At 39.5% G+C, this 19,409-nt stretch overlaps 1 protein-coding gene across 1 annotated transcript in view; it reads right to left on the bottom strand.

Moving 5' to 3' along the window:
* Positions 1-783: 783 nt before the first annotated feature.
* sptlc2b (serine palmitoyltransferase, long chain base subunit 2b) overlaps positions 784-19,409 on the bottom strand; it is a 50,018-nt gene continuing 31,392 nt past the window's right edge. Inside the window, 8 exon segments of the mRNA XM_020939905.2 lie at positions 784-4,468; positions 7,996-8,125; positions 8,203-8,338; positions 13,004-13,130; positions 13,883-14,043; positions 14,046-14,101; positions 17,919-18,024; positions 19,291-19,384. Of these exon segments, the coding sequence (XP_020795564.2) occupies positions 4,355-4,468; positions 7,996-8,125; positions 8,203-8,338; positions 13,004-13,130; positions 13,883-14,043; positions 14,046-14,101; positions 17,919-18,024; positions 19,291-19,384 (924 nt within the window). The 3' untranslated portion in view covers positions 784-4,354.

The raw sequence follows: 19,409 nt of genomic DNA on the forward strand, positions 1-19,409 counted from the left end.
CGCACGCATTCTGAGAGGTTCTTAGTGAGGGAGCGGTGGGTGGGATGCTCATTGCTCGCAGCTGTGGAAAGGATGGATGTATTGGGTCACTGGGGTTTACTAGGTTTTGATTATAAATAGTCTGCGGAGGACGCAAAGTGGCAGAAAAAAGTTTTGTGTCAAATGCGTAACGGTGATTTCAGTTGCATGCGAAATTGACTTTTGTGAGCTTTAAGACGTGTTATAATGTTATTGCTTCATCAAAAACAGACCTGGAGTTGTTTTACTTCATTCACACATTTGGGTAATCCTTTATTATTAGTCTGTCTACATCTCTAAAACTCAAAATGCACTTTGTGATGTCATAAAGCAGTAGTTTTCAAGTTAACAAATGTCTTTTAGCTCAGAAGAGATTGGATAATTTCAGCCCTGGAATTCCCAAATGATTCTAGTGAAGGTGTATGGAGTTTAAAAACACAGTGGAGCACTTCCTGTGTCACCACATGACATCATAAGGTGGAACAGTGTTTTCTGTTTGAGAAGTCAGCCTGAATGTGCAGGTTTGTGCATTAATATCTTTCAGAACTTTCTACTTGCTGTAATTTTTTCAACTTTTCTTCACAAATTGCAAATCTTGCTTGGTGTAAAACTATAATTTATATTTACAACAGGTTTTATCCAATCAAATTAAAGGTGTGAATAAAACAAAACACAACTCCAGTTCTGTTTGTGATGAGGAAACTAGATTAAAACAGAGATAAGAAAATAGCTTCATATGGACACTTTAAATAAAACACGTACAAGTTTGTGGTAGAAAGAAGTTTTTTAATACAGGACCGTTTCCAACATCATGGCTTAAAGTTCTCAGTGTCTTCTAATACAACTTAAATAGCAAAAGCAACTAATTCATCTTCAAGTGTCAAAGTTTCAGTAATCTGTATTTGAACTGTTTTCAAATACATTTTTGCCCTCACTGAATATCTGATGTCACAGATGTACAAAATGTGATGGAAAATATCGTCAAAGTACAAAGAAATTTACTGTGTCAAATATATCACTGAGCATTTTCTCATGTATATAATGATAATAAAAAAATATACCATGGAAAGATTCAAAAATAAAATAATATAATATAAAGGACTTAAACAAAACAGTGATAAAACGTAACATCAGATGGTCTTGGGTCTATTTAACTTATGCACATTAATAATAAAGGAATGATCATATTTAGAGCCATAGACTGTCCAGGCCTCTATTTCACATCTGTAAATTAGAAAAACAAAATACACACGCACAAAAAGATTTCAACAGATGGAGGGAGATCTGAGTGCCAGTATTTACACACAATGTCAGACAAACGGCATTGTAATACTAAATAAACAACAACAACAAAAAAGTACAGTGGAATGCCAGTCTTATATATGCAAAAATCAGCTACTACTTCATCTGGGCATATGCGATTCAACAGAGGTGGAAGTTGTTGGAAAGTGGTCAGTAGCATGTGGCGGATTAAAGGTCCCATATGACGCAAAAGTGACTCTTGTGTTGTGAGCTTTAAGTCAAGTTCTAATGTTGTTATCTCCTCAAAAACACACCTGGACAGACTTATAATAAAGATTGACTCAAACATGTGTGATGAAACAAAACACAGCTCCAGGTCTGTTTGTGATGAGGAAACGACATTAGAGCAGAGATCAGAAAACTGCGTATAACGGGCCCTTTAAGTACAAGGAGGTATTTGTAACTGTGGTGCAAAACTACCCATGAAACCAAGGCCTTATGGGTACAAGTGTGGATGTCACAAGTCACAAGTGCACATTAGAGGAGCTTTGGCCCAGCGAGAAAAAGATTGATATTTTTAGTTATACATCGTAACTGTGTTTTAGTAAAAATGTTTGAGCGGTTTGACCTGTCATAGAGACTTTAATCCAGAGTAAAGTTAGAGTAAAGTACTCTTCTATTCTTTTCTGTTCTTCTATTCTCCATTTTTTTCCTTTTGTTCCTAAAATGGTCAAGTTTATTCTACTTTTTAGCTCTCACTATTATATTGTGACCTGAACCATCACAATGTAACAGTGTTGACATCCCTATAGCTGTCAGGCCATAAGGTAAAGAGAGAGTAGTTTGCACTTATAACCTTCACATTTAACACTAGTGTGGTGTTGTTGTGTGGCTCAGTGGTGGAGCTGCTGCACATATGCGCCGCAGCCACGATTCTGGACTTGGACAGTTTGACATTTACTTTGTATCTCTTCCCACATACTCCTTTTCATGTATATTGTACAATCAAGTAAAAAAAAAAAAAAGGAAAAAAAAAACATGGACAAAATTATAACTGATACTTTGCAGTGACATCGCGCTGGGGGTGTTCTACAAATATGTCTATTGGCAGAATGTTCAACAGTTACCATGGTGTGTTATGTTATTAGGTTCTTTTTTCAGACCTACAGTTTTGTTTCATACCTGACAGTTTTGACTGCCCACTAGTGTTCTTCCTCAGAGTCACGTGATGTTGCTGTGACGTGTCCAGTCAGCTGATTTATACAGGTTTTGGTGCTGTCTTCCTCCCGGTGGAGGCAGGATGACAGCACCATCTGCAGTCTGACTTCCTCAGGACAGTATCCCAGGTGTGTGAGTAAAAAAGCCCCCTCGTCCTGGTTTATCATCCTGTGGGCTCGCTAGTGAGCAGTTAAAACTGTCAGGTATGAAACAAAACTCTAGGTCTGAAAAAGAACCTAATAACATAAAATGTCGGAAGATCAAATGAATCTCATTGGACTACTTACCATGGTGACACAATGACCACAGAGAAAAAAGTTTGAAGGTAGAAAAAAAAAAAAAAAAAGGATTTGGTCACTAACTGAAAAACTGTCCAGCTAAGTCACTTTTTTCTGTTAGATTGTGTTTAAACGAAGCTCTGATTCAACTCTTACAAGCCTCAGACAGAGCAGTGCCTACAGATAGCTTCACACCGCCAAGGAAATCAGCTGCAAAGTATCAAGAGTGAAATGTGTGCAGTAGAAACACCTCCCACCTCCACCTCTGCTTTACAATGCTCGTCAGTAGTTTATGCACCGAGTGAAGACTTCGAACATACAAGGGACACTTCAGCTGCCTTTTGTGGAACAGTTCAATGTCGAGCGAAAAATCTTATTAAGACTTCAATAAATAAAACTATGGTCCGTACTTCAGATGGTGCCATCGTCATGCGTACAGACTTTACATTACAGTGCGCCATGGCAACGCTCATTCACAAACAATGTGATTTAGTGAGAAAAAAACAAATCACACATGTAGCTTGTTAGCTTAAAGAAATGTTACAGACGCCGGGCTCACGTTTATGTCGACTGCAGGTGTAAACAGTAAATAAGGCCGATTTCATTTTTATAGAAAACTAGCAGTAAAAAATATTCCTTAGCCTTGCTCCCCAGGATCTTTTCCCCTGTTAACGTTTTATCCTTTAGAACATCTGCTTTGCATTTGAACGGTAAGGTATAAAATAGAGCTATTCATTTACATCCTTTGGTCAGAGGATTCACCAAATATTGACTTTTTTCTGTTCAAGTAAAAGTATTTAGGAAAAAGCATTGGATAAATACAGTGTGTGCTCAGGTTACTTCTGTAGATAGACTTCGGTAGATCTCTTTTGAGGTTAGGGCTGCTGTCGTCAGGTAGACTTCCCACCAACAGCAATAAGTTATATGTACATACGCTGCCTTCTCCCTGTGTGCACCAAAGCGTCTCACTGGTTAGACCTTAGACTTTTTCTTTTTTTTTTACATACTTACATATTTATTCTATGAAGCCAAGGCAATCATTATTTTCATTTTTAAATATAGAAAAATATTCTTATTGCACATTATTTAGACATACATTAGATGTGCACACACTGGAGCGATGCATTCGGAGACAGCCAGGACAAACCGAGCAGATGAGACGTGAGGGAGAGGAGCTGCTTCTGCTCCTGGTCGGATCAGTGATGAAGACTTTGGTTATTTAATGGGGGCAGGAGGGGTAATCGGGGCAGGAGGGGTGATGAGGAGAGGTGATGAAGAGAGGTGATGGGCCAGGAGATGAGGGTAGGAGAGGTGGTCAGGGCAGGAGATGTGATTGGGGCAAAGATGGGAGCAGGAGAGGTCATTGGGGCAGGAGAGATGGTTATGGGACCAGGAGAGATAGTTATAGGGGTAGGAGAGATGGTTACGGGGGCAGGAGAGGTGGTTACGGGGGCAGGAGAGATGATCGGGGCAGGAGAGATTATCGGGGCAGGAGAGATGATCAGGGCAGGAGATGTGGGCTCTGGTGAGAAGGTTCAGTCTCAGGTTCAGTAGATGGACTCAGGAGGAGGCACAGGGCGAGGACAGAGACACATAGCTCAGTCCTGGAGCAGACTCTCGTCAGACGCCCAGCTCAGGGAGGGCAGGGGCTGCTCGCAGCGGGAGTACTTCAGCTGAAGCAGGTCGCCCACTTCACTGATGGCCGCCAGCGCCTGTCACACAAACACACTTTCAGTTAAGAGCCGTTTGTTTACAACTGAGCAATGCAACAGGAAGGAAAACAAACAAACCATCACAGTGAGAGCAGTTCACAATGTCTTTTACTTGTTTTTGTTTTTCAACTTGAGTCACTGCCATAGACAGTTTAAAAAAGTAAATTAAGAGAGTGTGACGTCACCCACAGCGTTCAGCGCTGCTCAAATAAAGCTCATGATGCTCACGGATACAGAAGACAATCTGAACCCAAGCTCTACATTATGAATACGACTTTTTTGATGGCTTTCTGACAAAAACCCCCCACCAGGATCATGTAGAGCGAGTTAATACGAACATTTTAAGACCAAAACGACGAGGCTCACAGCAGCAGGTACAGAGAGAGGGAGCGCAATATTCCAATGTAAGTCAATGGGAGCCAGAGTCAGAAGGAGCCAGAAGAGCCACATGTGAACTTCCTGTTTGGAATGTGGCGGCTAGTGTGTTAGCTATGTCCATTTATATAAACAGTCTATGGTCACTGCCCATGTGTCTATTTTAAAGGTGCACTGTGTAACTTTGCATGCAATCTTCATATGTATGTGTGTATGTGTGTATGTGTGTATGTATGTGTGTGTGTATGTGTATGTATGTGGTGTATGTATGTATGTATGTGTGTATGTATGTATGTGTGTATGTGTGTGTGTATGTGTGTATGTGTGTATGTGTGTATGTATGTATGTATGTATGTATGTGTATGTATGTATGTATGTATGTATGTGTATGTATGTATGTATGTATGTATGTATGTATGTATGTATGTATGTATGTATGTATGTATGTATGTATGTATGTATGTATGTATGTATGTATGCATGTATGTATGTATGTATGTATGTGCGGATGGGCTATTTTTTCATCCGCAACCGCAACACAAAACTCATCATTCGCCCGCTATCCATTTTGCAACGAAGGTTTTCAAAACCGCACCCACCCGCCATCCGCCGATTGATTTTAGAACAATCATACAGCAAACAAACTAAGGAGCCTCGATAAAAATGCAAACTCTATAGCTCATTCATTCCAAAATTCGCTCAGCGTGTATGTTCGCATTCTTGTATGTATGTATGTATGTGTGTGTGTATGTATGTGTGTGTATGTATGTATGTATGTATGTATGTGTGTGTGTGTGTATGTATGTATGTATGTGTGTATGTATGTATGTATGTATGTATGTATGTAGTATGTATGTATGTATGTATGTATGTATGTATGTATGTATGTGTGTGTGTATGTATGTATGTATGTATGTATGTATGTATGTATGTATGTATGTATGTATGTATGTATGTATGTATGTATGTATGATGTATGTATGTATGTATGTATGTATGTATGTATGTATGTGTGTGTGTATGTATGTATGTATGTATGTATGTATGTATGTATGTGTGTGTATGTATGTATGTATGGACGGATGTATGGATGGATGCTTTATTAATCCCCATTCCGGTTTTGTCCCTTGATATGGCATTTAAACTTCTCAATCACCATGGTGACAAGGCGGCGCCATCAGACCAAGTAATTCACAGGTAATAAAATCAACAGAAATGGGCAGCGCCATGATTTACTTGCTCATGTAACAAAATCAGAGCTAACTGGGCAAATAAAAGTGAGCGTGAATAACACATAAACGTGTTATGTGAATGAGAAATCCTAACTGGAGGGAGCAAACGCTAACTAGCCAACAGATGGTAGTACGTGTAATAAATAAAGTGCTGATCCTAAATCACACCTGAATCAGCAGGTTTTGACATGTCATAGCCTTGTAATAAAACAAAGGTGAACGGGTGTTTCCCACGGCAACCACAAACTCCTCCAGTCTTTCCACATGAGACCGTATCAGAACCGCTGGGCACCTGGAAACAATTTACCTTGCCCGTTTTTTTTTTTTTTTTTTTAAATCGCTCTGAAATATCTGGAGCAGGTTTTCCCAAAGACGGAAAAAGCGTCGTCTGGGAACGCTGTACAAAGACGAGCTGATGCCCTTTAAACGGTCTATTAAGAATGAAGATGAATGAAGAGGCTTTGGAGAGACGCAGAAACTCAAATAAAAGCCCCAAGTCTGAGCACAGTTGTAATTCTTCTGGACAGCTTTGGCCTTAGAAGATCTTTCAGGGAATAAAAGGACATAAGAACTATTATCGGCCACACTTTAAAGGGCTCATATGACGCCATTTTCTGATCTATGTCCTGATGTTGTTTTCTGATCCCAAACAGACCTGGAGTTTTGTTTTGTTTCATTTACACAAACCTGCAGATTTAGCCAAGTTCTTCTCTCAAACAGAAAACACTCTGTTCCCCTTGTGATCTCATGTGGTAATACAGGAAGTGCTCCACTGTGTTTTTAGACTCCACACCTTAACTAGAATATTTTGGTTGATTTGAGCCCTGGAATTGCCAATCTGTAATGAAGTAAAGGTTAAAAAGGAACTGTTCACATGAAAACTACCACTACATGACATCACAAGGTGGAACAGAGCATTTGGAGCTTTGGAGATGTAGACAGACTAATAATACAGGGTTCTGCAGATATTCTGGTTGGGGCTATGAACTGAACAATAAGACTATTGGTCACATTTGGTCCAAAAAGCCTCACATTTTTTGAGCTTTTAATATACAAAGTTGTTTTGTAGTTACTTGAGAGGTAAATATGAGCTACAAAACACTGTGGTGAGGCTGTGGTGATGTTGTGGTGAGGCTGTGGTGAGGCTGTGTGTGAGTGATGTTGTGGTGATGTTGTGTGTGTGTGATGTTTGGTGATGTTGTGGTGATGTTGTAGTGATGTTGTGGTGATGTTGTGGTGATGCTGTAGTGACGCTGTGGTGATGTTGTTGATGTTGTAGTGATGCTGTGAGTGATGCTGTAGTGATGCTGTGGTGATGCTGTGGTGAGGCTGTGTGTGTGTTTGTGCTGTGGTGATGTTGTGATGAGATGTGTGTGATGTGTGGTGATGTTGTGTGGGTGATGTTGTGTGAGTTGTGTGAGACTCCCGTGATGTTGTGGTGATGTTGTGGTGATATTGTGGTGAGGTGTGATGTGGTGATGTTTGGTGATGTGTGATGTGTGTGAGTGATGTGTGGTGATGTTGTGGTGATATTGTGGTGACGATGTGGTGATGTTGTGGTGATGTTGTAGGTGTGTGTGATGGTGATGTTGTGGTGATGTTGTGTGATGCTGTGGTGATGTTGTGGTGATATTGTGGTGAGGCTGTGGTGATGTTGTGATGTGTGAGGTGATGTGTGTGATGATGTGTGTGATGTTGAGTGATGTGTGATGTTGTGATGTTGTGGTGAGTGTGGTGATGTTGTGGTGAGGCTGTGGTGATGTTGTAGTGAGACTCCCGTGATGTTGTGGTGATGTGCGTGAGACTGTGTGATGTTTGTGTGATGTTGTGAGCTGTGCTGTGTGTGATGTGTGGACGCTGATGTTATCGTGATGTTGTGGTGATGTTGCAGTGAAACTGTGGTGAGATGTGGTGACTGACCGTGTCCAGCATGTCTCTGGTGTGGGCGGCGGAGATACAGAAGCGTGCCCTGGACTCGATGATGGGCGTGGCCGGAAAGCCCACCACCACCGTGCCGATGTTCCTCTTGACCATCTCCCGCCCGAAAGCCCTGCAAAACACAGGCCAGTTACAAAGAGCACCTTTCAGATCATCTCACCGACGCTGACATCAAACACGAGCACTTACCCGATCTTGGCGGGCATGTAGAGCATGAGGGGGACCACGGGCGAGTCGTTGTTGCCGTAGATGATGAAGCCCATGTCCCGGAGTCTCTGGCGGAAGTAGGTGGTGTTTTCTGAAAGCTGCCTCAGACGCTCTGCACCTGAAGGAAGATAATAATAATAATAATAATGAGTTGAAAAAATAAATAAATAAAGTAAAACAGAAAACATTAGCAAGTGTCAAAATGTGGATATGATAGTTACAAGATTTTTAAACTATTTTCTGATCTATGTTATAATGTAATAACCTTTCCACAAACATACCTGGAGTTCACAAACCAAGGAGTTCACAAACCAAGTATTTTTATTTATTTTGAGTTCTTCTCTCAAAACTGAAAACACTCTGTTCCACCTTGTGATGTCATGTGGTTATACAGGAAGTGCTCCACTGTGGTTTTAAAGGTGCATTGTGTGACTTTCCTGGTGGAGGGTCTGTTCAATGCTTTTTTCCATGGAGATAATATTTGGAATGTTCCACAGTATGGCATTAAATGTTTCTATTTTTATGTAGACCAAACCAGACCAAGTTACAGGTCAGATCTGTGGATAGGTGACCCCGTTCACAGTCAGAATGTTGTTTTTCAAGGTATTTTTGAGCAGTAAAACCACCTGTAACTGAATGAATTTATGGTAGAACTGTTTAATGTCACACTGTGGGACATTCCAGACATATCAGTGACAAACTTCACCAGAATCATGTGGATCATTTCAGTCCTGGAATTGCTGTTGTCTGAACTAAAGGTAAAAGGAGCTGTGTCACTTGAAAACAACAACTACATGACATCACAAGGTGGAACAGAGCATTTTAAGCTTTGTTGATGTAGACAGACTAATAAAGAATGACTCACTCAGACATGTGTGAATGAAACAAAACACAGCTCCAGGTCTGTTTGTGATGAGGTAACAATATTATAACGAGACTAAAAGCCCACAAGAGTCAGTTGTGTGTAATAGGCCCTTTAAGTGCACTAGCAGTCCATTACAATGCAGTCAAATCGGTCCAGACTTAAAGAGGGAAAAGTGAGTGAATAGTCAAAGCTATGCAAAGCGTGAAGGGATGAAGTGCTCGTTAATCCTGTGACATCTGCTCGACGAGAGTTCCATTCCATCTGAAAAACGGCGTCTCCAGCCTTGATCTGCCCAGAAATAGTGCGAAAATAAAATATAAAAGTCGTCTGTGGAAAGACCCAGACAGCATCGTGCCCCGACAGACAGCTCCTGCCTTTGAAGCCGATTCTTTAGCTTTGTTTTTAAGGCCAAAGGTCAAATGAAACCAGCGTCAGTCCTTGCGTGTCAGAGGGATACAGGGAGCACTTGACTTCACTCAGATCAGAGTAAATAAAATAACAAACAACAGTATGTCCCTGAAGGCACCATCTGTGGGGCTGGACAACAGTGCAACTATAACAGAATCAAGACAATGCACCGTCGACAAGGACTCACAATCACAGGGTCCCTTCACAGTTCCATTCTATACAATACTCGATACATGACTCACGATACGATATTATCATGATATGGCAATACATATGATAATAGATATATTACACATTTTAGTAGTAATTTTGTTAATTAACTCATTCTCCAACAGGCTCCTACAGCTCCACTCAAACAGTGAGAGATACAGGACTGCATTCATACTATAATACTCCCTACAACTGTACAACAACTCACACTTATGGAACAGATAATACTCCCTACAACTGTGCAACAACTCACCTTTATGGAACAGATAATACTCCCTACAACTGTGCAACAACTCACCTTTATGGAACAGATAATACTCCCTACAACTGTACAACAACTCACCCTTATGGAACAGATAATACTCACACTGCACAGGAAAACTGCATGAGGAAAATGATATTGCAAGATTTATTTTTTTTTCTTTGTGTTCACATTTGGATTGGATAAAAAAGATTTACATGTTGGTGAGTTCCATCTCTTACGGTCCCAAAAATCAGTTCTTGAATGGAACCAAAAAAATGACATCAAATAAATTTAAAATACATATATAGGAGCCAAAATTGAAAACTGAGTCATTTCTGTATTAGGAATTATGTTAAAATCTTGTCATGTCTCGTTCTCATGGACCCAATCTTGTGTCTCGTCTTGTGAAAATGTAGTCTTATCTTACCCCTAATTAGTATGTTTCTATATTTTATTTTAACTTAACATTTATGTAATAATACATGTATTTGATAATTTTCATCAAAACAGTGAATATGTCAAGAGTATTACATAAACAAGTTTCCTTTCACTAAATACGCAACAGAATTTTAGTGCGGTCGCCAAAATATCACCACAAGACACAAAAAAAAACGATATATCGATACAGTAGACCACAATAATAATATCACCAAATTCAGTACTGTGATATATCGATGTTTTGATATTTTGCCCAAACCTTTGCCCACGATTATTAACATAAAAAAAAAAAAAAAAAAGCAAATATAAAGCAGACAAAAATAGAAAAGGCAGAGTGATGGAACCTTTGATCCATTTTGACAGAGACCGATTCCAGAAACTGTCACTTTGTCCCAGGCTTTGTCCAACAGCTCTGCAGCCAATCAAAAAACCATCATAACACAATTATTTCCACCAGGATTTCTGTCAAACTGGAATCTTTTCTGAGGGTTCGGTGTGTGTGGCTCTGACAAACGTTGGTGACTCTGAAGAAACTCTAAAAGCCGCTACTCACGTCTGAACCAAACTCACTGAACTCAGTAACCGTTGGCCAATGCAGCGAGCTTGTGACTGTAATTTTAAGTTAAAGGTGCATTGTGTAACGTTTCTGGTGGAGGGCACTTTCCAGGTATTTTTGAACTATAAAACCACTTGTAATTGAATAAATATAAGGTAGGGCAGTTTAAAGTCAAACTGTGTAACATTCCAGGAGCAATGACATATCCATGGAAACAAACAGGTGACAAATCCCCAACCAAAAAGAAGCATAGTGCACCTTTAAAAGAAAGCTCAGATTAAAGTCTAACAAGCCTCAGACAGAGCAGTGCTTACAGTTAGCATCACACCCCCAATGACTGATGACAATCTCAGCTGCAAAGTATCAATACAGTATTTAATCAACTTACATCTAATAGTAATAATATTCAAAGCAATGAAATTCTGAATTTAAATTTGAGTTATGAAAAGTGCAGTGTCTGAGGGGAAGTAAATTTGATCTCACATCTGTGTTTTAAATGCATCAATCCAGCCCCAAAAAGACATCACATCAGACGAGCTGTTCTTCTAAAATAAGCACAGATCTGGTAACTTTTGCAGAGTCGAGGAAACTTTGATCTTCTCTGATTTATGTGGTCCCGCTATTGTCAGCAGATAAATCACAGTAATGCGTTTGTCCTCTAGGAAAGGTCGCTGGCTTCATATCGGTGGAAGAATTTAAAGTGGAGTAGTACAATCTTTATGGGCTGGTTAATGATTCCCATAGAGGCTGATACCGGCGTGATACAGCTTTATCACTCCAGCAGCAACGGCCAACGAAAACAAACACACAGAAAGGCAAAGTACAAGAGAAAGCCGAGACGAGGTTCAAAAAGAGAGGCAAGGTGACACAGCGGTTGCACAAGGGCGGACACATGGCGCCATCTAGTGGTCATGCTAGGAACTCCTGTTTCTCACAATTCCTACATGTTTTTTGTTTTTGTTTGTTTTGTTTTTGGTTTAAAATTTTCTACTTGCTTTTGAGTGAAACCTGAACCATAGTTCTCATTATAATCTGAGAGGGACCAGAGTATATGAAAAAAAGGCCAGAAGGAGAAGATCTATGGAATAGTCTGGACGGTTAAAGGCATTAAAAAAAACCTAAATAAATAAAAAAACAAATTCTAATCGACTAATACAGAGCTCATGACCATATGCAGAGAGAAAATAATAATATAAACAACAGAAGCATGTCAGTGTAGGATAAATGTAAATACAAAACTCGTCAAAGTCATAATTATCATGTTCCAAAATGTGTCACATCAAGAGCTCAATTTTGCTGTAAATTCTGGTGGCAGTTTTCACATCTGGTTAGTGACGGCACATCAGAGGTGATGTTTGAAAAGAGTTTGAGAAAATATCTGATATTTCATGGTGATGTTTGATAATTTTTCAATTGTCGATGTTTCATTGTGTTTTAATCCATGTTTGAATCAAATGAATTTAATCCATGGTGTTTAAATGTCAATTTTTTAATATATATATTTTTTATGCACAGCGATAATGTTCAATTTTTAATGTGTTCATAAGGTGGAGGGTTTAATGTAAGCGCTTTTGGGGTTTTTGCCTCTTCCGGCACCACCTACTTTTTTATTGAGTGTGTGTGTGTCTGTGTTTTTTTTTTTTATGTTATGTGCAAAACAAATAAATAAAAATGTTGATAGGAATAAATGATTTTGAAGGATGTGTTCTGTGTTGGAATTGGAACAGAGCACACTCAAAAGAACTGTTATACTGAACTTTTTTCTCTGTTCTATCCATCAAGTTGCTGTATTTAAGGCATCATAATTTATAGACAGGGTTAGGCATTTATCACTTCAACCTAAACTCTTTTCGGTCAGAGTATTACGCGACATGTTTGTATCAATCTATCAATGTTCATGACTAAAATAAACTACAACTTGATTTTTTTTAACAGACACGTTTCCTGCGTTTCTGATGGCTTGCAAAATATAGGGTAAACATTATAAAGAGAGTGCAGGAAAATATGAATTTGTGTGAACTCAGTGTTTAGCTCTGCTGCTGAGCACTTTGGTATTACTGACCGAGCTGTGTCCCGTCCTCCCCCATGATGATCTTCATAGATGTAATGATCTGCTGAGCCACAGGGGGCGACATTGAGGTGGCATACAGCGCACTGTGGGACTGTATCCTCAAGTAGTCAATCAGCTCCTGTCACAAACACATACACGTCACACAATAATCACACACACTGTAGATTAGGACAGTAAAGATCACAATGCAAAAAAAAATATGAGACAGTAGGAAAGAAAGAAAGAAATCAGTTATTCCCCTTTGATTAATTCTTTATAATATTTTTTTCCCTGAACTACTATTACTAATTAATATTATAACTTTATCTGTGATTTGTAACAAGGTGAACACATTTTATTAACTCTAAACTTAAATGTATTGTGCATTGTGTAATTTTTCTGGTGGAGGATCCATCAAATGCTTTTCTCCATGGAAATGTTATTGCTTTGTCTGGAATGTTTCACAGTGTGGCATAAAGTACAGCTGTTTAATGTTATATTGTGGAACATTCCAGGCAGAGCAATGACATCTCCATAGAAACAAGTAGGTAACAGATCCTTCACCAAAAAAGTTACACAATGCAACTTAAAGATGTCTCTTGATACAGCGAAAACAATACAAATATGCAGTACAATGGAGTAATACTCACAGTCCACTCGTGTTACATAGAAATAATAGCATATAAGTGGGATATGTTTTTATTACTTTATTCTATATTTTGCTTTATTTTGACTTGTACATATACAGTTAGACACATCACAATATATTAGAATAACAAAGAATTGTATAAGTCTAAGGTCTGTCCAAGTTTAACACTAAATTCCCAAATCAATAGTGTGATTGTATAAAGTAAGTTTTGTCTTATTTCATTCATAATAACAATACCAGACCTTTTTGCCCCCGATGTACCCTCCAGCTGCCCCAAAACTCTTAGTAAATGTGCCCATCATGATGTCCACGTCTCTGGGGTCTAATCCGAAGTAGTCCACCACTCCCCGGCCACGGGGTCCCAGGGCCCCGATGCTGTGAGCCTCGTCCAGGTACAGGTACGCTTATAACGCTTCTTCAGGGCGATGATCTCAGGCAGACGCACAATAGAGCCCTCCATACTGAAAGATGAGGACGGCAAACACACATTAAGACTTGTGTCTCGGACACACTGCACCCTACACAGGTGTACAAACTGCATGTTTCATGCATATTTTTTAAACTGTATTGAAGTGAATGAGAAGGGCCACACTGCCCCCTGTTGAGCGCGTGTGGAGCAGCACGACCTCTGAGCGGGGATTTCAGAAACTTAGTTTTGACGTATTATTTTAAAATGTAATTTAAGTGAACCAAGACACACATCTCCATCAAAATACACAGAAATCATGCAAGAACCTAATACCATGAGCATGTGTTGTTGTATTTGTGCATTTACCATCAGCACATGTTCCTGGAACAGTTATGTATTGTTTGAAGAAGCCTGTACAGAAGGTAAATACTTATTCGGCTGGTTACTTTCACTGCAAACCTGTTAAAGTGGCTAAACCAGGTCTCCAACCTGTATCTCGGGAGCTACCAGTAGCTCTTTACCCCCTTCCAAGTGGCTCGCAAAAGAATTTCTGAATTATACATATTGTGCTGAATGACTCAAATTTGATGAACTGCCATTGTAAATGTATCAGTTTGTTGCCTAACTTTGTGCACTAATAAAATGATAAATGTTTGTGTTTTATATGTATCTAACTGTTCTCCATCTAAGGATTTCCTGTGCTCAATTTCTTGTGACAGCTAAAATTTGTAGCTGTTGAGCATTCTCTTTTTGGAACGGTAGCTCCCGTTAAGTTTGATGGTCTTTCTCATTGAGAAACACAGAGTCATTGTGGTGTGCACACATCCTGTTGGAGCTGCTGGTGTGGCCGTTCTCGTGCAGCTGCTGTTTGACAAGGTAACACACATTAAAACTTTATTTCTGGCAATGACACAACTGAATACAATTTAGTTTCTACCGATCTTTTTAGTACTTTTATGGCTGCGCATGTATTTTACCAAAGTAGTCCTTTATCGTGTTCACGGATCTGTCAAGGTCCTAAGGTCCTATTTGCACAGTGCACTGGGGAAACACACGGTCCCATATTGACTCTGTACTTAACCTTAAAGTGAAGGTGATTTTCTGTGTCTATTTTGTCAGGCAAACCAACACCTGCACAAACCCCAGAGGAAAACAAGCTCCATTAAGAACGCATTAGAAAGGAGCATTGATTCTGTCACACCTTCACTCGGAAACATATTGATCGACAATACAGAACCAAAGGAATACACAAATATATTAAAGCATATTGGGAAAACAAGGGCATGCTCTTATTCTATAGTTCATGTTGAGTCAGCACTTTGAAAAGCTCACTTTTCTGGTGAAGGGTTCGTCAAACGCTTTTCATCATGGAGAGGCTATTGATTTGTCTGGAATGTTCCACAGTATGGCATTAAACCTTTCTATCCTCATGGAGACCAAACCAGACAAAATTACAAGTCAGATCTTTGGAGAGGCGTCCCCACTCACAGTCACAATGTCTGTTTTTTAGGTATTTTTGAGCTGTAAAACCACCTGTAATTGAATAAATGTAAAATAGAGTTGGTTAATGTCACACTGTGAATGTATTTATTATAGTTGTTTTTATTGCTCAAAAATGCATTCCTTCAAGTATACACAGATCTGACTTGTAATTTGCCTTTTGTTGCCATTTGCTCATCTATGGAGATAGATATTTTAATCCCATACTGTCAAACATTCTGGGAAAAGCAACAACTTCTCCATGGAGACATGCGGGTGGAGGATCTTTCACCAGAACAGTAACACACTGCAACTTAAAAAGGTTCTACACACAAAAATTAACTCTTGTGAGCTTTAAGTCATGTTATAATATTGTTAACTCCTCAAAAACAGACCTGGATTTGTGTTTTGTTTCATTCACACATGTTTGAGTAATCTGGGTTTATAAGTCTTGTTTATAAGTCTTGTTCCACCTTGTGATGTCATGTACTGGTAGTTTTCATGTGAACAGCTCTGTTTATTTTTAGTTCAGGAGAGATCGGCAGTTCCTGGGCTGAAAGTATCCAAATGATTCTAGTGAAGGTGTGTGGAGTTTAAAAACACAATGGAGCACTTCTTGTATTACCACATGACATCAGAAGGTGGAGTGTTTTCTGTTTGAGAGAAGAACTCAGTCTATGTGCAGGGCTTGTGTGTTAAACATGTGTGAATGAAACAATAAAACAAAACATAACTCCAGGTCTGTTTGTGATGAGAAAACGACATTAGAACAGATCAGAAATAGCGTGATATGGGCCCTTTAGGTGCAGATTCCGATTTCAAGTTAACGAGCAAGTGAACATTAGACCAGCATAGAGAATTAGTTAAGCATTGATCTTCTGTCATTGCTGAAATCTCTCCTCTGTAAAGCTATAAAAGCACTTCACAGTTTTACTACTAATGACTGTGACCCTGGATTCAATAAAAGTGTTCATGTGCCTGGAGTTGTGTTTTATTTCATACACACGTTAACACAAACCCTGCACATTTAAACTGAGTTCTTCTCTTAAACGGAAAACACACTGTTCCACCTTGTGATGTCATGTGGTGATACAGGAAATGCTCCATTGTGTTCTTATGAGTTTAGTTCAGTCTTTATTTGAAAGGACAATGTACAAAGACTTTAAGCTCGTAGTTTCCATCTGCAGTCCCTGATTTACAGAAATAAATGATACACTGCGATTATAGTCAGCAATAAGAACAATTCACACAGTTTAGCCCTGGAGTTTCCGATCTCCAGGGCAAACGGTAAGATAAGATAAGATAAGACTTTATTGTCTCCCATGGGAGAAATTTGTCTTGGGACAGGGGGTCACATGCTTTATCAAAAAACAGGACAACACAAAGTACCACATAAACAAACACCATAGAACAAAAACAGATACGAGACCAAGTGTGACCACGAGTGATGCACCAACAGGACCTTTAAATTATTCTTTACAGACAGGCCCTTTGCATTCTTGTATTCTATTAATAATTGCACATTCCCTAAGCCTATGTGCAGTTTTGATTGCACATTCTCTTTTACATTTATTTTTTAACTGCACTATCTGAGTTTAGCAGATTAACGACTAATGGCACAAAAGAATGTCTGAATCTGTTCAGTTTACAGTTTGGGACCCTGAACCTTCTCCCTGATCGTATCAACTCAAACTGACTGTGAAGAACATGGGTTGGGTCACTGGGCTCCTTCCTGCCGAGCTTCCTAACAGTCTCCTCAAAAATGTGCTGCAGTGAGCTCGGGGCCACACCCATTATTTTACCCGCTCTTTTAGTCAAGGTAAAAATCTGTGATTTAAGTTTGACTGACAGGTTACCAAACCATGTTGACATGCCATAACGTAAAACTGATTCCATGCATGCTCTGTATAACATCAGCATTATATTTGTATTCAGGTAAAAGGAGTTGTTAATTTGAAAACTATAACTTCATGACATCTCAAGGTGGAACAGAGCATTTCGAGCTTTGGAGATGACAGACAGACTAATAACAAAAGATTCCTCAAACATGTGTTAAATTCACATGCCCCAATAGTGAAGTTGTTGAATGTAGAGAGAGGTATCTGCCTAAATATTTTGTAGTACACCTTTCAACGCAGACATTTGTACTGTTGTTGCAAATGTGAAAGTACTAGAATAACTTGTAAACTTCCTTAGTCAAAGTAAGGTATTTCTTTGTTCTGTTGTATATTTGTCGTTGTGCTGCATACTATGGAGAATGCCCATGAGCAGTAAATAAACTGAATTGTAAGAAACAAAACAACTCCAGGTATGTTTCTGAGGAGGTAACAGTATTCTTACATGGGTAAAAGGAACATAAAAACACATATGACACAGGTTGTGGAGTGTACCTGTAAATGCCCTCAACCACAATCAGGATTTTCTTCCAGGGGCGATGTGTTCTGGGCTGTCCGTGAACAATGGCATCTCTCAGCAGCTTCTCCAGACTCTGCATATCTGCCAAACGTAAGAGATCAGGTTACAGCGGCGTGTTTATCTTCTCAGAAAGGTTATCTGAGGATGAAACTGTGTGTCTATTAAACGAATGAGCCACTCCCTCCACTGTGTGCTCCAGGAGAACAAATGGAGACCACAGCAGGCTCACACACACTCACACACACACACACACACACACACACACACACACTCTACTGAACATCTGAGCAGGAGGGGAAAGAAGATAAAAGCAGTTACAAGGCCATTGTGTGGGTCATTATGTAATATACATTCTTCCCTTTGTGGTTTCCTAAAGCCGTTCTCTCTTAAACGATGATGTTAATCCTATAAGGGGATCATTTTCATTAGTAGTGCTCAGACCTCCTCGTCAGCGCCTGATCTCGTCACATCTCAGACGCTAAGCAGGGCTGGGCCTGGTCAGTACTTGGCCCCTGGGAAAATCAGGTGTCACAGTGGAGCTGTTGTCATGTCCTTAGGCAAGACACTTCACCCACATTGCCTTGTATTAATGTGATGTGTGTTGGTGGTGGTTGAAGGGGGTGATGGTGCAGACTGGCAGCCTCGCTTCCATAAGTCTGCCCCAAGGCAGCTGTGGCTACAATAGTATAGTACCACCACTGAGTGTGGAGTGAATCAATCATGCACCAAACTGTAAAGTGACTCTGATCATGAGGAAAAGCACCAAATACGACTACTGCATTATTACAACAGCAGGATTGGAGAATCTGCCCTCTGTTAAAGGCCAGTGTTTTGCTTCCTGCTGCCTGCATGTGCTCCCTGTGTTTACAGACGCGTGTAGGTGATGCAAATCTGTGACCAGTGCAGGTGGAACACAGCACATGACATTTACATGTGACAATTCATTTTAGCTGCAGTGAACACAGAAATCACTGAAAACACTTTTTAGAAATCATCAATAATCTATCATCAATTTGTATTTAAGTTACTGACAACAATACCACTGTTCATATACTGTCTTAGTTTGGTGCTTTTCAAACATCATTCTAAACTACATTTTCAACATACATTTTGATTCAGTTAGATTTTTTTCTTATGTAAAAATTATTACAATTTTCTAAACATAAACATCTCAGATTTTATGGCAATTAGAACTAAAATAATCAACTTTATTCCTCCAAAGTCTGCATTTCCTGACTGTGCTCTGGCTTTGAAACATCAGCTACATTTTTCAAATTTTTTTCCTAAACAGGAAAAACAATATATTGGGTGTGAATGTACAAAACCTGTGATTTCAGAGTCACTCACTGTTGTGTTTGAAGACCCGGATAGTGGACCCAGACAGACGCGCCCCCAGAACCAGAGACGCATGGTTCAACTCATCACTCAGAATGAGACAGCCCTGAAAGGAACAAGACAAGAAAAGC

This window comes from Boleophthalmus pectinirostris, unplaced genomic scaffold, assembly GCF_026225935.1.
Source record: "Boleophthalmus pectinirostris isolate CB_2022bp ecotype Guang Dong unplaced genomic scaffold, ASM2622593v1 HiC_scaffold_13, whole genome shotgun sequence".
NCBI classification, from domain to species: Eukaryota; Metazoa; Chordata; class Actinopteri; order Gobiiformes; family Gobiidae; genus Boleophthalmus; species Boleophthalmus pectinirostris.